General features: G+C 34.2%; 3 protein-coding genes across 5 annotated transcripts; all 3 read right to left on the bottom strand.

The window, feature by feature from the left end:
- Window positions 1-422: 422 nt before the first annotated feature.
- LOC110602737 (magnesium transporter MRS2-I) lies at window positions 423-5,079 on the bottom strand. 3 transcript variants are annotated; one of them, XM_021740333.2, is made up of 12 exons: window positions 4,579-5,076; window positions 4,444-4,473; window positions 4,197-4,350; window positions 3,912-4,033; window positions 2,295-2,369; window positions 1,755-1,979; window positions 1,548-1,592; window positions 1,367-1,411; window positions 1,250-1,279; window positions 994-1,113; window positions 814-906; window positions 423-703 (listed from the first exon to the last, which is right to left on the bottom strand). In XM_021740333.2, the coding sequence occupies exons 1-11, from the start codon at window positions 4,828-4,830 to the stop codon at window positions 820-822; spliced, it is 1,185 nt and encodes a 394-aa protein (XP_021596025.1). In that variant the 5' UTR covers window positions 4,831-5,076; the 3' UTR covers window positions 423-703; window positions 814-819. The 3 variants fall into 3 exon arrangements, 2 of the variants coding, with proteins under 2 accessions (XP_021596025.1, XP_043806987.1); XM_043951052.1 differs by having other exon boundaries at window positions 1,250-1,411; window positions 4,579-5,079; XR_006348703.1 differs by lacking the exons at window positions 423-703; window positions 1,250-1,279 and having other exon boundaries at window positions 994-1,091; window positions 4,579-5,078.
- A 2,248-nt stretch (window positions 5,080-7,327) lies between these two features.
- Window positions 7,328-10,799, bottom strand: LOC110602735 (protein transport protein sec23-1). The gene is made up of 2 exons (XM_021740330.2): window positions 9,738-10,799; window positions 7,328-9,295 (listed from the first exon to the last, which is right to left on the bottom strand). Exons 1-2 carry the CDS (start codon window positions 10,449-10,451, stop codon window positions 7,637-7,639), a joined length of 2,373 nt encoding a protein of 790 aa, XP_021596022.1. The 5' UTR covers window positions 10,452-10,799; the 3' UTR covers window positions 7,328-7,636.
- Window positions 10,800-12,371: 1,572 nt separating this feature from the next.
- Window positions 12,372-14,555, bottom strand: LOC110600709 (auxin-responsive protein IAA14). The gene is made up of 5 exons (XM_021737549.1): window positions 14,080-14,555; window positions 13,726-13,949; window positions 13,163-13,298; window positions 12,841-12,902; window positions 12,372-12,698 (listed from the first exon to the last, which is right to left on the bottom strand). Exons 1-5 carry the CDS (start codon window positions 14,538-14,540, stop codon window positions 12,661-12,663), a joined length of 921 nt encoding a protein of 306 aa, XP_021593241.1. The 5' UTR covers window positions 14,541-14,555; the 3' UTR covers window positions 12,372-12,660.
- Between the last annotated feature and the right edge of the window lie 6,566 nt (window positions 14,556-21,121).

Genomic DNA, 21,121 nt, shown 5'->3' with positions numbered 1-21,121 from the left:
ATATTTGGGTTAGGTGCTTTCGTAATGTACAGCAAAATGCACTCATCCACATTAACTAATTCATAATTAACAGTTTTTTTTTGGTATTATTAACAATTACAAATAATAATATATCTCCTGAATTTCGTTGGGAAAGTGTCTTTTCAATTATGGAAAAGGAGTTTGGTGTATAGTGGTTACATTCCCTACGTATGTGGCTATTGGTTACAAAGATAAGCACAGCGAAATCAGACAAATGCCACAACTCTTATCTCTAACTTGTTCACATCCAATTAATCACAGATTTATAATTTATTAATTGACTTATCTTTAGCATTTAATAAAGAAAAATCTTGCCTTGAACTGATGTATTATGAGCCTTGAAGCTTTTTTTACATGAAACCTTGTCTTCGAAAAAAAATTTAAAAGAAAAAATAATTACAAGGAACAAAAATAATCTCAATGAATTAATTTATATTTTTGGACGATATCAATGTTTTGAAAACATCATGATGGTCACACATTGACAAAATAAAACTATATTTATACCTAAATGCGGATGCCTGCAAGATAAATGCTGAGAAATCTCACCGTTAAGTAAGCATATCACATTCTGTATTGTCTTACAATTATAATGTCGGTGTCTGAACCAATTGATCAGGCTTTTGACGACCCATATCAACTTCCTCCAGGCTTGCTTAATTCAACAGATCCAACTTCTGATCTGAAATTTTACGTGTGCATAGAATGAGTCTGGATTCTCAAATTTATCAAAAGAAAATATAAGAAGTAGAATCTCGGTAATCTTTCTCTACAGAAAAAAAAAAAGAGAACCTTTTTTCAAGATCCAACCAAACCCTTTGAGCGAGCGTAGGACATAACCAGTATCAAGAAAGTGGCACAAATTGCTCCTGTTGCCATTACCACCTAGCAATATAAGTAAACCTAACTCAGCACACAAAGTCAGTTTGAAATTGGCAGCTAATTTCACCAGTTGAAAGTACTTTTGTCTACCCATTTAAACATGTATCCGTGGTTATGATTCCATGTATATGGAATATTCACGCCGAACATTCCAGTCACCAAAGAGTAGAAGGACGTACAGACAGTTCCTGAACTTAAAAACAGCTCTAACTGCAGCAAAAGGTGGAAGAACAAAACAAATGTACGAAAGATCAATTCACATATTCTGATATCCCAGGAGACACACAGAGAGAGACATTAGACTCTAGATATAAAACAATTACAAAGAGAGGAATAAATCAAGCACCTGAATCAGCTGGTTTCGATGATTGTCAAGCTGGAAAAATTTCGCAAAAATCAAGGGACACATACACAACACAAAAGAATTTCTTTTATTCAATTTTTCAATTTCAACGTCATCTACCTGAATATTGATGTAATCCTCTGTATCATCAATATATTCACGCAACTGCATTTTTTCCAAATTAAACACTGTAAGAATAAATAATGCAGGAGCATAATGATCATTTGAATAACTCCCCCCAAAAATACTTGATTTATATAATAACAAGCGCACCCAATGCGTAAGAGCGAGAAAGACATACCGTAGTTAATTTGTTCAGTGTGCTATCAATTTGCATAAAATAGGCCTGCAATTATAGTTTACAGCCGACATCAAATACAAATATTTAGCTAAATCAGATCTAAAAATATTAATAGTGTAAAATTATTGTGGGTCTATATGAAATTCTATACCAGGTAATTCGAATAATTAAACGGAGACAAAATAATCAGAGAACACTTATTATAACCTCTATTAACATTTCAAGCTCCTCAACATCATTCTCATCTCCACGAACTGTTGCCACACTCGCTCTACTTGCCTTAGAAATTTTTGAACCTATGGTAGGGGAAGCAGAAAACCAATTGGCACCACCTGATCCACTAACTGGCGATGCACCAGCCATCTTTCTTGACAAGTAAAGGTCAGCCATATCATCATCGTCATCCAGAAGTTGCTCAAGTTCATCTCTCACCTATAATAATAATAAAAAAAAATTATTAAGTACTACTTCCTGTCTGATTTTCTGAAGTTCTATGGCAACTTTTATAAGTATCTTTCTTCCCCTATTAAATCAAATAAGTCTGTCCCGAATTCCCAATATCACCTAGTGTATTGCAATTCCTTTGCTAGCAGTTATAAACATTTCCAGAGTTAAATACTTCTCCAGTTGAATTTTCATTAATGTTGTCCCAAGCCTACATATAATCATCAACATATGTCTATCATATGCAATAAATGGAATAAAGAAGTATTGGATATTGCAAACTACAAAATTTTATAAGCATACCTTCTGAACCCGAGCAGTCAACCTAGTCATTGCACTCTTCAATTTACGAACTCTGTCCAAGTTACGGCTACTAATCTGCAATGCAGAAAGAGGACAGATTTATTTATAACAAGCTCACAGGGTTGATTGCAAGATGGATAAAAAAAAAGAGAAAAATGAAGCAAGCTAACGGAGGCTCAACTATAGAAGATCAAAGGAAAAGATTTACACATCAAACTTTCTACAATTTCCTCTCAGTTATCTGGAAAGACAGGTAAAAGAGGCATTGCAAACCCTCCAACAGTCAGAGATCAAGCATCATATGCCCCGAATATTGTAAAAAAATTAAAGCAGTATATTTTTTTTATTGTTTAGACAAAAGAGAAAAATAAGGCATAATGAGGAAATGATCCACCAACAGTTTGCTCATATGTTAAAACATTTGTCTTGCGCTTCTATACTGAAGTTGCAATAAGTAATAAAAAAGAAAAGGAGGAACTCAATTCATAAAGAAAATATATAACAAAAAATTGCATGATATAATCAACCTTCATTGCAGCATATACGCACAAATAATTAACATTTTAAAATTTATTTAAATATAATTTTGATAAATTAAATTATTTTTATTAAGTTATAAAATGAAAATACAATAAAATATTTATATAAATAATATACGAAAAATCTAATTTTAGTATTTTTTTAATCAACTTGATAAAAAACTATTTAAATTTCGTTATAAGTTTTAACCAATATCACTTGTTTAACATGAAAATAAAATAAAAAATAAGTTAAAAGATGAAAAATTTTATTAAAATTTTTTCAAGATTGAAAATTGAGTTTCTAATAGTTAAGATATGTTATTTATAATAAAAACAAAACACTAATATATAAAATTAAAAAAGTATTTAAAATATTTAAAAAATAATTAAAATACAAAATTGACCCCTAAATAATAGAATTTTCATATCGAATTTTATGATAGGTGTACGGCTCTTGTCACACTTTTGAAAGTTGTGCGTTTCGAAATTTTCTTTCCAAAAAGATATCGTAAGTCTCTATTCAACATTGAGAGTAAGAATTAGGTTCGGTTTAAATTTACCATAGAATACAAAACTAATTGCTACATGTGAGAACTATTCATAAAAGAAAAATTTAGTCTAAAAATTCATACCGTAATTCCTAATATTTTTATTCTATAATTCAATAAAAAATAATAAATTTTAAAATCATATATTTAATTAAAATATAATATAATAAAATAAAAATTTAAGCGAAAAATGAATGTTAATAAATTTATTAAAAATTTTAATATATTAATTATTAATTTATAAGTTATTTAATATATATATATATATATATATAGATTAAAAAATTTAACATTTTGAAGAGTTGGGTGCAACTTTTACTTTTATTCTTTTAAGTTGCGTTCGATTTCACGCTTTAATTCTTCTTAAAAGAAAAATATAAAATATGATTTTGAGTTGTATTTTACTAAAAGGAGTACTATCTTTAATTAAATAAGTTTCAACAGCTTTGATAAATAAGTTTTTTGAAATAACAAATTTTTGATCAAAAGCATTTTATATTTTATTTTGATCCTTTTCCACTATTAAAAGATATTGTAAAAGTACTTACTTTGGAGGTGAGCTCATCTAAAGCAGGATAAGCAGCAGACTCTAGTTCTGCTGTACGCGCAGCTAGATAGCTACAGATGGCTTCTAAAGCTACCTCCAGTGCTCGAAATTCAAATGGAGACTCTGCATTGACAATGCAGAATACTCAAAAATGAAAAGAAACAGATATTAAGATTACATGAAAAATGAAACAAACGTGATATAAAGAACACATATTTCCAGGAGAATCATATTTATTCTTTATTGATCAAATAAATGTCATGTAGGGGGAAAAAGTGAAGCACACCGTCCTCTTCATCCGCCTCAACCTCATTTTGCCCGCTGGGATACTCTCTTCTATCTCCTTGGCCTTGGGGAATGACATTCGCAGGAGGTAGTCGCCTTCGAAGTTCCTCAACAACTGGGATAATATTTTCATCAAGTGGATCTCGAAGCAATACCTACACCATATTGAAATAACAATCTCATTTATCCTACAAAGAGTAAAACGACAAGGCGTGGAACAACGGATTCTCTCCAACATGGTCACTAACCTCTTCAGAAGTAATAATTGCCTTGATGTGCTGCAGAAAAACAATTATCAGAAAAAAAAAAAAGAGCAAAAAACAAAATATAAAAGAACAGAGAAAAATAATTGAAGCAAAAGAAATCCGAGATGCATGATTAACCTCCAAGTTCAAAACAATAGCCCCCTCTCGTCCAAGAATGGTAGAGGGATAAGACAACAATGGATCGAGAATTCGGAGATCACGCGCGTGAATCTGCACCCGATGCATAATCGCGTGCTTGTCAGCATCAAGAGTAGTGCTTTGTCCAGAAGCATCGATGAGAATCCAACTCCTGGCCGGCTGCGTCTTCTTCTTCACGGCGGCCGCAGCAACCTGAGGGTCGGGAGAGACCACGTGCACGTCCCTCGCCATGTTGTAAAACCATATCCCAAACACATCTCCCTCAGAACACTAAATAAATGTCGGAGCCGCGGGTTGAGACTAAGCAATATTGCAGTGGAGTAATGGCTGGACTAGGTGTGGCAACACCAGAATCAGGTGCCAAAAACAAAAAGTAGTGAACTGGTGATGGCTTATATTTTTAAACGAATGGTTGACTGTTGAGAATCGGGATTCCCTGCAGTTAGGCTGTACCGGTGGTTAGTTGCTAACCGGTGATAACTTTACCCGTAAATATTGAATAATAGTAATTATTAATTTTGCAGCGATTGCGCCATGCCCAATGTTCCTTTTAAAAATAATAATTTAAAATAAAAATAAATTATTACATCCTATCAATTATGCAACTAAAATATAGCTTTCAAGAAATCTAATATGATTTACAAAATTCAACTATTAATATTAAAAACTTTTTAGTAATTTTATTATCAAATATTCAATCATTTATTTTTTTAAACGAACAACTAAAATTATAATTATAATTTTCAAAATGATTTATTATTATTTAGCTAATTATCTTTCAAATATAAAATTATAATTATAGTTTTCAAATATGATTTGGTCTTTATTAATGAAAAATAAAAATGTTGGTTGTGAGTGGTGAGGTCATGTTTACGTTAATGTTGGGAGTGAAATATCTGGGTTAGGTGCTTTTGTAATTGGGGAGGGCGGAATTGTAATATAAGTAAAAATGCAAAATTAGATTAAATAAATTAATTATTAAAGTATTAGTTAGATAACAAATCCTATAAATTATTAGGTTTATATTAATAAAATATAAAATAAATTTTGGTACCCAATAATGCCTTACATCAGATGAGTTTGGGTCAGTCTCGTACTTATGCAAGGATTTGTGCAATCTTTTGTTTTTAATTTATATTATCCACATCAACCATGTTGCTTTAGTTGAAGACACAAATCCTTGTTAAATATGTGATCACTGCTTAAAATGAGGGGAGCAAAAACTCATAACCTTCATTGGAGTTCATCTACCATTAGAGTAAAAGAATATTATTGCCCAGGAATTTGTTGGAATTATATTTCAAATGTATCAAATAATTATAGTAACTTCAAGAAAAAATAAATAAATGCAATAATAATATTAATTAATAAACATAAAAGATTTAGAATAGTTTATGATAGATTAATTAAGACATGTAAATTCTGTACTGTTATTAAAGAAGATTTACTCTATGGGTACAATTTTAAGAGATAAAATAATTTTCTCTCGTTCTTGCTTGAAAAATTAATAAAATATTATAAAAAATTTATTTGAATAAAGTGGTTTCAATAGAGTGATAGATTTGGTACATAATAGAAAAGGGATGAAGAAGAAATAAAGGCTAAGGAATGAACTTAATAAGAAAAACAAAGAAAATTTCGAGGGAGTGTTGTAATTGTAAATGTGTATTTCACGTTTGCTGGTCATGCCTATTTTTAGGCATTCAACATGCCAAAGTCTGTTTGTTACACGCACCTCCTAAGTCGGTTCTTTTTTTTTTTTTGGAATTTTATATAAAAAATATCTAACAGAATTGTCATCTTAAAAGAACACAAGGAAAAAGAAAGAAAAAAACAACCTGGGTTTCATTATTATGTTCAAACTGAGACTATTAACCATCTCTGCGACTTTTGTTGTCCAAAGCTAAGAGAAAATCGTCATAAGACCATACAGGAACATGACATCTGATTTTGTACTATGAAAATCCATAACAATCATCAGGTCATTGCAAATGTTTAACCCTTTTTTAATAGAAAACAAAAGGTCTTCAAACACCGCCCAAAATCTTAGAGCGAGCAGAGCAGCGGCCAATTTCCACCCAGCTGAAATGCTCAAATGGCCACTACAGTTTCATTGCAAGCATGGGCCAAGCCCATTAATTTGTGGATATAAAAACACCACAACTTCAATCTGAAAACTTCCATCCAAATATAAATGGTGAATAATTCAAAAAATTAATTTTAATTCAATTTTGTTTTACTTATTTGGATATGTTGAAATTTAAATTATAACATGTAAAATATATCAGTGGCCATAGAAAATTAACGAAAAATAAAAATAATTTTTGCTTACACATTGAAGATTATTTTGAAAATTTTTTAAAGAATATAATTTAAAATTGTGAGAGATTTAAATATCTATCAAAATTTTTTAAAAATACTTTGATTCTGATAATAAGTTGAATACGCCATGCACTTCAATCGTCGCCGCCACTGATCCTTGAAGAAGTCGGATTCCATGACGGGGCAGAGCATCGACAAGGGAGAATGAGATTATTTAATCGAGTGAGAATGAAATCATAGTCCCTTTTGGAGTTGATAAGCACACAGCTAGATCTTAGCGGGCAGAAAGATTGAGCCCAAACTGTTGTCAAAGGCGACATCTCATTCGAGCTTTGTCTGTTCTTAAGCTAGAAATTCAGGCAAATCCACCGACTGCCAAGTGAGCTTCATCCGTTTCACAGGCATAGGATGCTAGATGAATGAACACATTGTATTAAGATAAATTTCAGAAAATAAAACATGCTCAATTTATAGTATCATGATCCGTTGATGCCATCAACTCAAAACACAAGGGACCGACAAAAAAAAGCCGCTTAAAAGGATAAAAGATAATAATATACGTTATCCTCAACATGTATGCAAGCAACTGTCTGTGGTACAACAACCAGACAACTCAACTCTCGCAAGCAATATACACTCACCTTCCTAGCTTTACCAAGCGAAACAAAACCCAAAAGAACCAGAAGAGAAAAATCTGTACAATCTCTCCTCTTGGTTAAGCCTTCACTGCCAGGGTTTGCAAGTGATCTATAAAATCTTGCAAGCTCAAATCATCAGTGAGTATGATTTCTGATCCTTCTGTGTATGTTGAGTTCTGAGTAACGGATGGATTCAACTTAGCAAGAAGGAACCTGGCCTGACTACTGTGTTGGTCACATTTTATCAGTTTTGGTGCAGGAACTCGTTCTACCACCAATTGCTCTGCGTCAATTTCAGGAGCTTCCAGCAGCTTTCTCAAATTCTCATGGTTTGGATCTTTGTGATAGCCAAGTTTCCTCCACTGAGCAATCTTGGATCCATAATGAATCACCACATGGAAGTAAGAATCAAAGAGCAAAATAACATCACGTGAGATGGATCGAACATCTAGGAGGACTGGAATTGGAGGGCCATCGAAAGAATACTGAAAAAGTGTAGGTTGTATCATGATAAGGGAACCAACAACTCCTTCACGGTTCAACATCAGGTGGAAGAATGCAGTTTCATCAGGAGTACTGTTGAAAACATCTATAAATTGGGACCTCCTTAAATAATACATGAACTGAGGGTAAAGAGAGAAGTTTGTTGATAAGCGGAAGGTCGATGCATCTTCTTGGATATAGTCACCAAACTTGGAAGCAAAACAAATAAGATTGTCATCCAGCCATCTCACGACATCTCGAGCATAGCATGTTTCTGCTCGGTGAATGGCAAGTCTGGCCATGACTGAAGCTGCTGCTTCCTGATCAAAACCGGAAGTGATTTCTGCAGACTTATTGCCGACCCATCTTCTTGCAGCTGTGGTAACCCTTTTCCGGATTCCCATGTTTCCATGTCGGTAACGTGTTATAAACTGTATAAAAAAGGCAGACCCAGGATGGGCCTTCTGCTCATCACCCACTTCAAATAAGAAAGTTAAGCATGTTTTATTAGTTAGTGTGCCCAACTTCCATGCATAAGTGCCACCCTCCCCAGTCTCACGGTCACTCACTAAACCATTATTTTTCCTAAGAGAAACACAAGGTCCAAGTGCTCCGCAGATCTTTACGTCTTTTGTGGTGATCACCTCAATTGTTGCATCAAAATACATCTTCAAACTCCCTTCTTCATCACGACCAAAAATGTGCCGCAGGCATTTTCTGAATTGATCAGACTCAAATAGCTCTCCTAACATCATGAATCCGCCAGACCTCTCAACTGGGGCTTTTAGCTCTGCTGCTCCTACTTGATCAAGGGAACAAGCAAATAAATCAAGAACAACAGATGCATCAGATAATCTCTGAGATAACCTACTATAGAAGCTGCAAGATTTTCTATAGTGAGAAGCATGACCATTGATGAGGTCTCTATGAGTTCTAATGGCATTACTAAGATCTGAATCCACAATCATCCCAGGGCCCAATGTTGCAGGGCCAGAAGTGAAGACCATAATCCTTGAACCTGTAAGCACTGAACATCCCTCAAGAAGTCCAACTGCAACTGATATTGCTGCTCCAGTGCACCTTTGAGGTCGATGACCAGGCATGACTACTGCTAAGGAACAAATTTCTTCAACTGCTGTAGTAATATTGAACTCACATTCAGATATAGGCAGCAAAAATCCCGGATTCTGAACAAATGGTTTTTTTCCAAGTTGCTGCAATTTGGTGCTACGTACACCCAGAAATTGTTGTATCTGTGGGGTAAAAGGAAGAGAGCAATAGGCAAATACCATCATTTTGTTTTCTGGACTGATTACATGCATTAAAGCTTTGAGGACATCCAAGAACATGGAACATTTGCAAATATCATCATACAGCAGATGACTTTGTTATACAAATGCAATACACAGGACATGCCCTCATTTTGATATTCTGATATCTAGGAAAGAAAAGCAGAAATATGATGGAAGTGAAGTAACCAAAAAGAATCATAGGTAACAACTGAATCAGAAAGATGAATACCTCGTTAGTTTTCTAACCATATGATGAGATGCAGATTATGAAAGCATCAAAGAAGTGAAATTTAGCAACTAATTGATAAGCAAAGAATAGAAATATCACTGTAACAAAGAATAGATAAATAATCCAAAATTCAGAATTGCAATCGTACTAGAATTTAACGATATAGTTATGTACCTGCTCCGATGAAATCTCACGTTCACCATGGAACACCACCACCCTCGAGCACTCCGAGAATCCCAGATCATAAACCCTAACCATTGAATCGAACGCAACCAAGCCGACCAGCGCATTTTCTGGTAACTGCTCAATGACCAACAAAAGCTCATTTTTAACCGCCCTCAGCTCCTCTTCGGCTGTACACGCATCCACCACAAACACAAACGCAGGTCCAATCCCCTTCAACTCCCCACCACCACCTACACCAGCTGCTATTCTCGGAGTCCCCAATGATGTCATCGACGACAAAGATGTATTAGATGAAGACAAACCATTTGCCCAACTATAACCCAAATGCGAACTGGAAGCAAATTTGGTATCGATCTTATCGATTTTGTATTCTACGGTGCTATAAGTGGGAAAAAGTTCTGCTGGAAGATTAGCTTCGCCAATACCCGAGTAAGAAATCGGAAAAGAATTTTTCTGGTAGCAGAAGGGACAACCCCAAATGCGAGACTGGTAATCCACGCGAGCGTAAGGGTTTAAGATAGCGCCGCATCGAGTACAAGTAAGGGGTTCATACGGGAGAATTGGGAGCTCTGAAGATTGCATCAGTGGCGTGCACATGATGCTAAGTGGAATTATAAGGGACGCGACTTCATTCTTCGTCGTGGGCCATGCGTTCCAGGACCAACGCAGTCCCTCGATCGCCTCCAGCTCTACGAAATCCATAAGGGGTTCGGATTGATCTAGAGCGCGGGTGCTTTTAGGGAGGTTTCATGGTGTTTTTAGAGGCGACTTGTAAGTGAGTGTATAAAAAAGGAAGGGAATCTTAGATGTAGTGAGAAGAAAGAAAGTAACCGAGGGAGATGAGATAATCAGGCTGCTTGGTTGGGGAGAAAGCAAGCGAAAAACGAAAAGCCCCCGCGGAACTGGGGGTTTGGGGAAGTGAAGTCCGGTGGCTAGTTGATTGATTCGGTCCGTAGACGCGAGGTGGCCGGTGATCTTTTTGTTTTTCCCCCGAAGGCCGGTAATTACAAAATGGTTAATTTTGGCTTGCGAATGGTAATTTTTTTTGCTTAACGAAGTAAAGAGAATGATTTACCCTTCACAGGTGGTCTGATCCCTTTCCTTTATCGAAACTGGAAAGTGAAAATTTTTTCTCTATTTATTTTGGAATTAATTATTTTTATAATAAGAATTAGAAGAAAATTGAATTCTCTCTTATTATTACCCCATCATTAAAATTAAAATTTAATTTCCTTCACTCATAAAATTGCTCATCTACTTGATCTAACCATTCTCCTCCAAATATAGAGATGTCTATCATTGAAAGATAATAAAACCATGAACCCAAATGGATGGATTTATTGAAAAATCATAGCCCAACTAGACCATTGATTTTCTTGCTTTTGCAAAGCACTCGTAAGCATGGGCACAACTGCTGCAAGCATCGCTGTTGCAATTACCGTATCTTGATTTCCAAATCATGACAAAGCCCAAGGCCCTAAATATAAGAATAATACAACAACCCACAAGCCCATAACCCAAAATAACCGAGTCCAAACGCCTAAAAAAAATAATCCTTTATATTAAAGTAGACAATTTGTTAAAAGGATCCGCAGCCTCTCTTGTGCCCTTTTTTGTTGTTGAGCTATATGATGGGAGCGAACATGGAAAATCCTGCATGTTTGTCCAAAGTTGTTCCAGGAGAGGATTGTATTACAAAGGTGGTTGTTTTCTGAGGCTGTAACTAGACTTGCATATGGTTGATTAGTAACTCTAAAGGCTACAGCTGCTAAAAATAATTACTTCAACATCGACAATATGTAATTTAGTGTCATTAAAATCATTCTTAAAATTATAAAATTTTATATTTAATTAAATTTATTATTATTGATAGCATGAATTCAAGTATAAAAACATAGTTAAAGCTGCGTGTAAATTAATAAAGGGAAGGTCATATTCCATGAATCCACACTAAATTTGCGCAATTGCTTAAAGACTATAAAGAGACATTTTGCTGCTCATGCGTTCATTGGGTTGCATACTTTGAGGATTAAAGCAAACATGTCAAAGTATTTCCCTTAAATTAATGATATAACACTGCCATAATTAGTGCCAGATCCAAGAAATAACTTAATTTATTGCTTAATTGAAATGTGAAGCAGACTGCCGATGGAGATTAGTGATCCCATAAGATTTTATTAATTAATTAAATACATGGACGTTATAAATATGTGCAAGTACTGCAGCTAACCATACCACCATCCCTCACATTATTGTAGAATGCCAACCACATTCATTCTGCAGCTAGCTAGCCTACATTCACCAATCAAATCCATATTCTGCTTATCCCAAAACTTATAATAAAAACATACATATAAAATTAATGGCCATAATTGAAAGCCCCATCAACATGCACATGGCCTTGTTCCCCTCAATCACTTGCCTCCCCTTCAATTTAGTAACTCTGGGTAATAATAACAATAACTCATGCATTAATGAATAAAAAAGAGACACATATCAGATTGGGAATCTTTCTGATGAAAGAAAAAATATATATATATATTTATAAGTAACATTAAATTGTGAAGGAATAAAACATTTAACAACTATGACAGCCATGACAACAACAAACAATAGCCAAAATAAAGGGGAGGAATATAAGGGATTATTAATAAACAAACTATTAGTAATAAACAAGCCAGACAATAGGGGTTAAGTTTATTGCTCCTTGTCCATTACAAATGTCTAGATCTTTGATATCTATATACCATCAAATTGAAATACAGACACATCCAAAGAAACACCATTTTTTTTCCCTTTTTTTTGGTTGGCTTGCACAAGTGCCTTCTCGCCTACCTAGTCTTCTTGGACATAAAGACTAAATATAGAGGCAGCTAGCACCGCAACTGGCAAGCTACTGTGGTTGTTCATTTCAGGTTCTGCTCTTGCATTTCTCCATAGCTCTTGGCGCTGGAATTTAATTTGAACAAAGTTTTTGGTTAATTACTGATATGTTATTTGTCATTTAATTAAAAAAAAAAAGAAATTAATTAAGAACAAGAACGTAAAAAGTAAAAATTATTATTGATCGATAGAATCAAAGTTTGCTTACCAAGTCCAATAGCTTCAGATCCTTTCATAATGCGCAAGCGCTTGCATGAATCAACAAACATCCTGCATGAGATATTCCCATGTAAATTAGCGATAAATTTCTTCAGTTTTCATTGAGTTTTTAATTTTTTTACTGCACACATTGCAATTATATATGCTATATGTGACAGACTATTATATATAATAAAAAGCTTATTCAATCAATTTGATGCACATGATGATACACTGCAAGTAAACTGTTATCTTTTTGTTTTTCTAATATAAATGAAAATCATGCCTAACTTGCAGGAATTTTAAAGAAGAAGGAAAGAAAAAGAACTTACTCCCATGGAACATCGCCCACGAGCATCCAGTCACCATCCTTATCTTCATAGGATGGCACATACTCAGAGCTGTTGAGAAGATCCATCAATTTGCTTTCGTTCATAAAGTCTATCATTCCCTGGGCTCCATAATTGCCTGCATAATAATCAAGTTGACAAAATCATTTTAGCTAAAAGTGCTTCTCCGTATGATAACCTATATAGCATTAATTTACGCTAATATCCTATACTGCTATGAACTAGATCTAAACAATCTCGGATCTAAAAGAAATATACAATATGAAGTTTCTTTAATTAATAATTATGTCCTGGTAGAGAGATCTCATGAATGCTATCGGCTACCGCTAGCTAGTTGCTTTCTGCAACTTGCAGTTTATGTTCTTCAACCTCAAAAAATTTGCAGTTATTTTGCTACAGCATTTCGCTTTACAATTTAATTTCTCAACACTTTTTTATACTTGCAGAGTTGTTGTTAGCTACGAACAGATCTGTTAAATTCTTGGGAACTTTTAATGACTTGCTTCCAATAGTCAATGGATGTTATGTTATATATATAAACTTACCCATGGTGAAGGAGCTGAACATTTTGGCCAAGGCATCAGATAGCTCTTGGTAGCTTTTGTACATCTTCAGGTCTACCTTACGAAGATAAGGTGCACCATCCATGCAAACCTTCACAAATGCTGCGCTATTGCCGCTTGCTTTCTCACCTTCCTCGCTGCTGTTTTTCTGCGCCATAATGTTCTTTCTGTAAGATCTAACTGGTGGCCAACCCACAACTTGTGCCCTGAAATCCATTACACATCTCTTTAATTTCCTTTTTATCAATTAATACTAGTGCATATGTATAATAATGCTACAATTATCTTTAAATTGAGGAGCTTACGGAGGAAAAAAATAGGAAAAAAAGGACTCACTTGGCTGGTGGCTTGGCCGGGTCCTTGATGGTAGCAGCAGGAAGGTGGTTCTTGTCCTTAGAAGCATTCTTGAGATTATCATTCAGATCCATGACACCATCCTTTGCCTGAAGGTTAAGCTTCAAATCAACAGTCTCTGCAAATCCTCTTTTCCCAGTAGCCTTTGGTGTGGCGGTATCCACCTCAGTTTTTCCACCACCAGGCAATCCAAGACACAGCTCAGTCTCCTTGTAGTTCAAATCTCGGTCAGCGCCTCCTAGCACGCTCGCCATTTCTCTGCCACCCTCGAGCAGTGGTTCAGTCTTTTTGGTCCTTGTATTATTGCTCCTTTTCCTTGCTGCCGATAACTTTGCTTCTTCCTTGTAGTAGTGTCGTCTTCTCTGTTTTGGCAAGCTAGCGCGAGAGAGACCCCAATAATATAACTGGGGTGGGGGGAGGGGTTCTCGTGTGTATAGCTGCATGTGTACGTCATATCAAGTTGTTGATCCATGGTTTCTCGACACGTGGACACTCCTGCCGCGTTGATTTTCCAATGAGGTAGCCGACGACTTCCAATCCTGATCAACTAAGGTTTACCTCAATTACTGGTCAAACCATATGCAGAGTGTATACGCCCCGTGACAAAGTAATTTGGGAAATGGCCATTTTTATCTAGACAGAAATCTAAACGAGTCTAATTTGATATGTTTTAAATTTTATTTTTAAATCATCATAAATATTAAATTAATAAAATAATATTTTTATAATTTTACATATCAAATAAAAAAAAAGAAAAAGCATTATTAATTTTCTCAGCATTTTCTAAGGTCCTTTTCAAATTCAATTATCATCATCTTCTCCGGCCGTAAAGCAAGGCTTGTGGGCATGACCACAGAACTTACAACCAAAATTAATGAATAATAATATTGTTATTAATATTAACTGATCATAGGGATCCGCCACGCAGAGAACAAACAGGACAGGGTCATATGCCATTTTTATCTTTAAAAATTGCATATAAAAATTGTTAGTTTATGGTAAGATTCCTCCAGGAACCTTCCATTTGTGCATCTCTCACATGAATCAATAATTCATGCAATGCCATTTTTATAATCTTAACCAATTTCTCCTCCCTTTTCTTCTGCCTTTTCCGGCATAAAAAGAACAGAAGAACTTCAAGTCAATTATTTAAGAAACTGATTTGAAAGTTAAAAAGATAAAACTTTTATATTTATATATGTATTTTTTTTAAAATTTTAATAATTATAGTTAATAGAGATTCTGTAGATTTTTATATTTATATTAAATTAAATTATTTTTTATTTGTAAATATTAAACTCATTCTTTTGTACTCAATTTATCTATTCAAAAACTGGCCTCTAAAATGATAAATCAATTAAGTGGATAAATATTGCAGCAACTGTCGCTGCTGATTGGCTCTTAATTGATGATTATTTTATGTAAAACAAAAATTATAAATAAAATGGGTGTAAATTAATAAAGCTACATTTATTTTATTTTTTATCTTTAAATGTTTAATAAAATAAATGAAATAATGTTAAATAAATAAAAATTTAATATTGTTAAAAGTTCAAGCAATAATTTTTTATTTTGAGAAGTCATTTTTATTAATTTCACATTTAACAAGGAAAATATTATTTATTAACTAATTTTTTTTATAAATATTTAAAATGGTAAAAAATATTTAAAAAAAATAATTTATATAGAAAATATTTTTTTATCAAAAATAATTTTCAATATAAGAATTTATTTTTCATTATTTGATAGCAATATTAAAAATAAAATATGTCAATAAATTTGTAAAATTTTCAAAATAAGTAAAACGATTTATTCTTTTAAAAACTAGACCTAATTTACATGTTAATCAGTAAAATATTTTTAATTATATATTTTTAAATACTCTAAATATAAAAAATAGAGAAAATATTTTTAATAAAACAAAGAAAGCATATAAGAGTAGCAATTTTCGTAAACAACACAGGAGAGGAGAGGAGAGGAGAACAGCATCGATGAACAGCAGTTATATCAACGTCACTAATTCTATTGAAGGGCATGGTGGTCACTTAGAGACAGGTCACATCCTTTGCAGATAGAAACATCCCTAACCCTAGCTGTGCCCTTGCCCCATCAACATCTCCCAACCCCTTTCTTTAACTTTTTTATTATTGTTATTTTCCCCCCTAATCTGCCTATATTGACCATGATCTTAGCCACTCCCAGACACATCCTTCACTCAATAAACTCACAAACTAACACACCCTTTTCCATTTTTTGGATTTGGGTAGAGTCAAAATCATATCACAATAAGAGAATATCTATATTTCCATTCCCAAACAACTCCTTATCCACTAAAGAAAGTGACTCCCTTCTCAGCCAAATTCCATTTTACACTACTCACCTTTGTTGTCAGAGAGATTTCACCCTTTTTGGGTTCTTCATATAATTGGGTTGATCAAGATTCCAGTTACTGGGTTGGGTTAAATTAGAATTTTGAAATCAGGAAAAAAGGTTAATTCAATAGAAAAATCTAAGAATTTATTTGTGATAGTATACAGCTTCAATGCTAAAAAATATCATGATTATATATCCAAGGTGGTCCTGTGGTCATTTTTAGCCACCAAATTGGAGATATAAACACAGTGCTAGATATCCTTTTTTTTTTTTTTTGTTTAAAAGTGAGTAATTGATTTTCTATACTGCTCAATTTCATACCTTTTTCTGCTTGGTAAAGTCTTTCAATATCAATCTTCCTCTTTTTCTTCGTCGTGGGCCTTACACAAGATTAATGATGATTACTACATAATTCCAACCTCGATGATCTAGAATCAAACTTCTCTCATCTTACAGCAGTGATATTTTTTACAGTTTACATGCATGCATGTTCACATCACACCCACAATATAAGTAAAAATGTTTCAAAAGTATGCCACCCCACTCTCTCTATATATGCTCTGGCAGATCAAAAGGTCAGATCTCGAGGTGATCTCCCAAGTTGATCAGCAATGCAAGGAAAAAGGTAGATTAATATTAAGTTATTAATTAACAGTTTTTTAATCAAACAATTTATGGGCAGTTTATTAAGGGAGATGGTCCTACCACTGCAATATATGAGAATCTTCGGCCACAATAATATTATTCCAAATGTTGGTAGAAGCTGAGACACAAGATACCATGGTGGGGGCTGACCAGGGCACTCATCCCTTGGAATGTCTAGTTTTAAAAATAGCCTGCCCATTTTGCTTGATTATCTTTGATCTTTGGCCCCAACTAACGCGTTTTAAAGTTAATGAATGACTAATTAATTACATAGTTTGATATCCTTGGAAAAAAAAAATAATAATCAAGTCAACAAAAACTTGTCTCTTAGGCAGCTTCAAGCTATTCAAGAGAGTTTATAATCTGGGAATGATTATGGAAATATCATGGTGAACGAATTACATCTGTTCATCTAAAACCGAAGAGGATATACCAAATCCTCTAATGGCTGACAAGAGGATCACCAAACCTTTTTAAAGTAGATCATATGAACATACGAATATTATTTGTTTGGTTACCTAAACGGATCAAACTTTCTAATCTTCTGCATTTTCTGCCCATATTTTCTCTATTTAGCAAAACGGAAAAAAGAAAAATAAAGAAAGAAAGAAGCAGATATGTGGGGGCATGCATTTATGCTGGATGAAGCAGAAACTAGGTTAAATATATAACACAAGTATAAAGGACAGATAACACATTAACATAGTAAAGGACATAGTATGGCACCAAAGTAGATTGGTGTCTCATCTTCTCTTCCTTTTTCACCCCTATTAGATTCCGATAAAGGCATGCATGCAATCATATTGCAATTCAATGAGATCTTTTAATATTAACAGCAGAAGAGGAAAGAGCTTTATTCATGAAGCCCTAAAGATATTAAAAGGGTATAACTGACATGCACGAATGGATCCCAAATTTGGCCCTTCAAGCTTCAACTGATGGTAGCTAATTGTTTTAAGGCCCTCATCAATGGACCCATCCACACTGCCATTTAAATCGAATCTTCTGCTGCCTCCTAAATTTTATCCCTTCATTCGCAGTTAGCTGATCTTGTTAGCAAAAGTTTGATTTTCTGGTCAAAATTTCCCGCTAATCTTGTTTTGTTTTGGAGCCATAATTATAACCCAACTTCCCAATCTCAATCAATCCGTACATGATTATGAATGATCCATCGGTGACTTGTTCTGGCTTGAGATACTATAGCTGTTTTACTTGAACCTGGTTAACAAGGGATGACAAGTACAGTAATGAGCTGAGACCTACTTCACTGACAGCCCATCTACACATGAAAAATCAATCCTGTTACTCTCAGGATTAGGTCGAATGAAGTTATTCCCATGAATGGCCTTTGATTCACAGACGTGGCCTGACCAACTTCAAGCAATTTTCTGTTCAATCATGTTATTCTAATAGGAGAAGATTAAGTGGTCAGTTGGATTCGTAGTATATGTGCAGTGCACGCTCAATATATTAATGGTTGCAGTACACAGTACCCTGCAGCTAGCGAGGATTCATTTTGTGCAGCATTTTTCAAGTTTGGTAAGCAAAATTATTTTCTGTCAGATCCTGACAACCAAGCAGCTTCATCTTCTTCTTCTTACTCAGCTCTGATCCCACACACGTGTACCTGCTCATGAAATTATGATGCTTCTTTCTCGCTATAAAATGTTACTCGGTGTCTGAAATCCCCTCTCCCAAACGCGTTTTCACTAACACATTGCAAGATTTTGGATTTACTAATAATTATTATAACAGCTATATATATAATAAATTAAAAATTCAATAAGAAAGGGTCTAAATTTTGTTACATCGATCCTTTTAATTCATCGGAATAAATATTTTGACTGTTATTTTATAAGTGGAGCCATTAGGGCAACTGTGGTCCTAAGCTAGCAAGCGAAATTAATAAGGGGAAAGCCCACGGATTTAATGCAGAGAAAGGTGCCCTACAATTTGTGACGCCCACATACATTGTCTTAGTGCTCCTTCCTTTTGGGGTGGGGGGTTTCATATGAGTTGGATTTCTTTTTCCTCTATCTGTTGGCTTTGTTTGGGACCACTTTACTTGGCTAAGTTGTATATTTGTCATTTTGTCTACGTTCATGGATATACTACCAGCAAGAAATCAATCACTTCTCTCCAGCTCTTTCTCACTTTTTTTGCTTAAATTAATTCTTAGGCATGTTATATATGATACAGATCTTGTTAATGCTTAAAATCTGTTCGTTTCTTATGCTTAGTTGTTTGATCTATGTCATTTTGGTGGATAAGTTGGATTTGAGTTGCAAATCTGCAATCAAAATCGTATAGCAGTCGAGCACCGACTAGCCTAAACCAATATATTCCAGCCCATGCCCTTCTGTATAGGGGTCTCCATGTCTGTTTTGTTGTGATCACAAGACACAAAACCATGGTTGTGAGAATATGAGGAGAACATTTGTGTCTTGTTTCTGCTACCAATTTCAAACTTAAAAAAAAAAAATGCAATTTCTTTGAACATATATGGACATACTAGCTGGTTTTCTTACTATATGTCTCTAATTGGAAAAAAGAAAAAAATTTTAAAATTGAATCCATACCCAGAAAGCTCACTAATTTAAAAAATTCTCCTAACCTTTGGATTAATCTCAATTTGGTTAGAGTTGTAGTTGTACACATAAATACATATGGGTACGGTAGACATGAGTTAGATGAGACCTACCTATCACAAATTAATAAGTTCAAAATAGTAAATTATTTTTCAATGCAGTTTTCTTTGCAACCACTCATTTTAATTTTATGCCTAAAAAACATTCAACTTATATAATAATGCACGAGTATTGTAATAAGTACGGCTGTTCGTACCATCTCTTAGGATAATGTTTTTAACATTACATAAAACGTGAAACAATGTAGCTACTAGCTAGCTAGATGAAAATTTTTCTTGCCAAAATTCATTGTTCATGTCCAAGATCTTAACCAGCAGTAGTTCTGAAGCCAGCAAGCTAGCTAGATATATAGAGACGTTGAAGAAATAAAAACCCAGCAAGATAAAACGATTAAAGCATGCTTTTTGAAAATAAATCTAATGAGCTATCGCTATTCGCTACCACACGTATCTAATGTGTGATGTGTATGTGAAGACCATAAATCAGAAAAGTATGTGCACCACAAAAGGTGGAGGGTCCATGTCACATGCAAGCAGTCGGTCAAAAGTCTCAGAGATCTAGCATGCCAACTAGACAATTTCGACTCCATTGATGAGTCATGTCAAATATATATTTGTCCAAGCTGGAGTTTTAGTGGATCAAAGACCATCACAGAATAGACCTAAATCTGAATCATTTACTGTGCATCACAATCTTGTTGCTGGTGCTGATTGAGCAGATGCCAAACTGATGATAAAGCTTATTATAGCTTAGACTATAAGGGGCCGGGGAGTCCGCTAACAAACAGCTTTAATTCATGGATTTGGTCATATTCATTACTCTTCTTCGACCACAGAATTTAGCCAAACTGCTGCCGGCTGCCCCTGTAGATTTCTTCCATATGCATGTTGCTATGCTTTGCTTCAACATTGCTGGGTAATGACACACGCAACAACCAGCCTTCTAAGGCAATCCTGCTTATTACACCCAAGCGCAGGGATATTGATTTTAGGAATATGGATTTCCTATGTATTAGACAGATACCATGATTTCTCTAGTTGTTCTTTTATGATGTTATCTACGTTTGTCTTATAGATAATAATAGTAATAGTCATGCCTTTTAACCTTTTTTTTTTTTTTTTTTCCAGGGAGTGAAGGCTCCAACTTTAAATTATTAAATGAAGTTTATGCTTTTTAATTAATGAAACAAATCAGATTGAATGATACTTTTCAATTTTAATAGAAAAATAAAAAGAATTCATACTATAAAATTATATTGGAGGAAGGCAAGTATACGCAATCTTTTCTTAATAATAAGGATGGAAACTACATTCATAAACTTTCTTAACAACACAACACAATTAAATCTTATTAATTTT

The sequence above is a fragment of the Manihot esculenta genome, chromosome 15 (genome assembly GCF_001659605.2).
Source record: "Manihot esculenta cultivar AM560-2 chromosome 15, M.esculenta_v8, whole genome shotgun sequence".
Lineage (NCBI taxonomy): Eukaryota > Viridiplantae > Streptophyta > Magnoliopsida > Malpighiales > Euphorbiaceae > Manihot > Manihot esculenta.
Note: the sequence above shows the minus strand (reverse complement) of the source record. Positions and strands in the feature narration are given on the sequence as shown.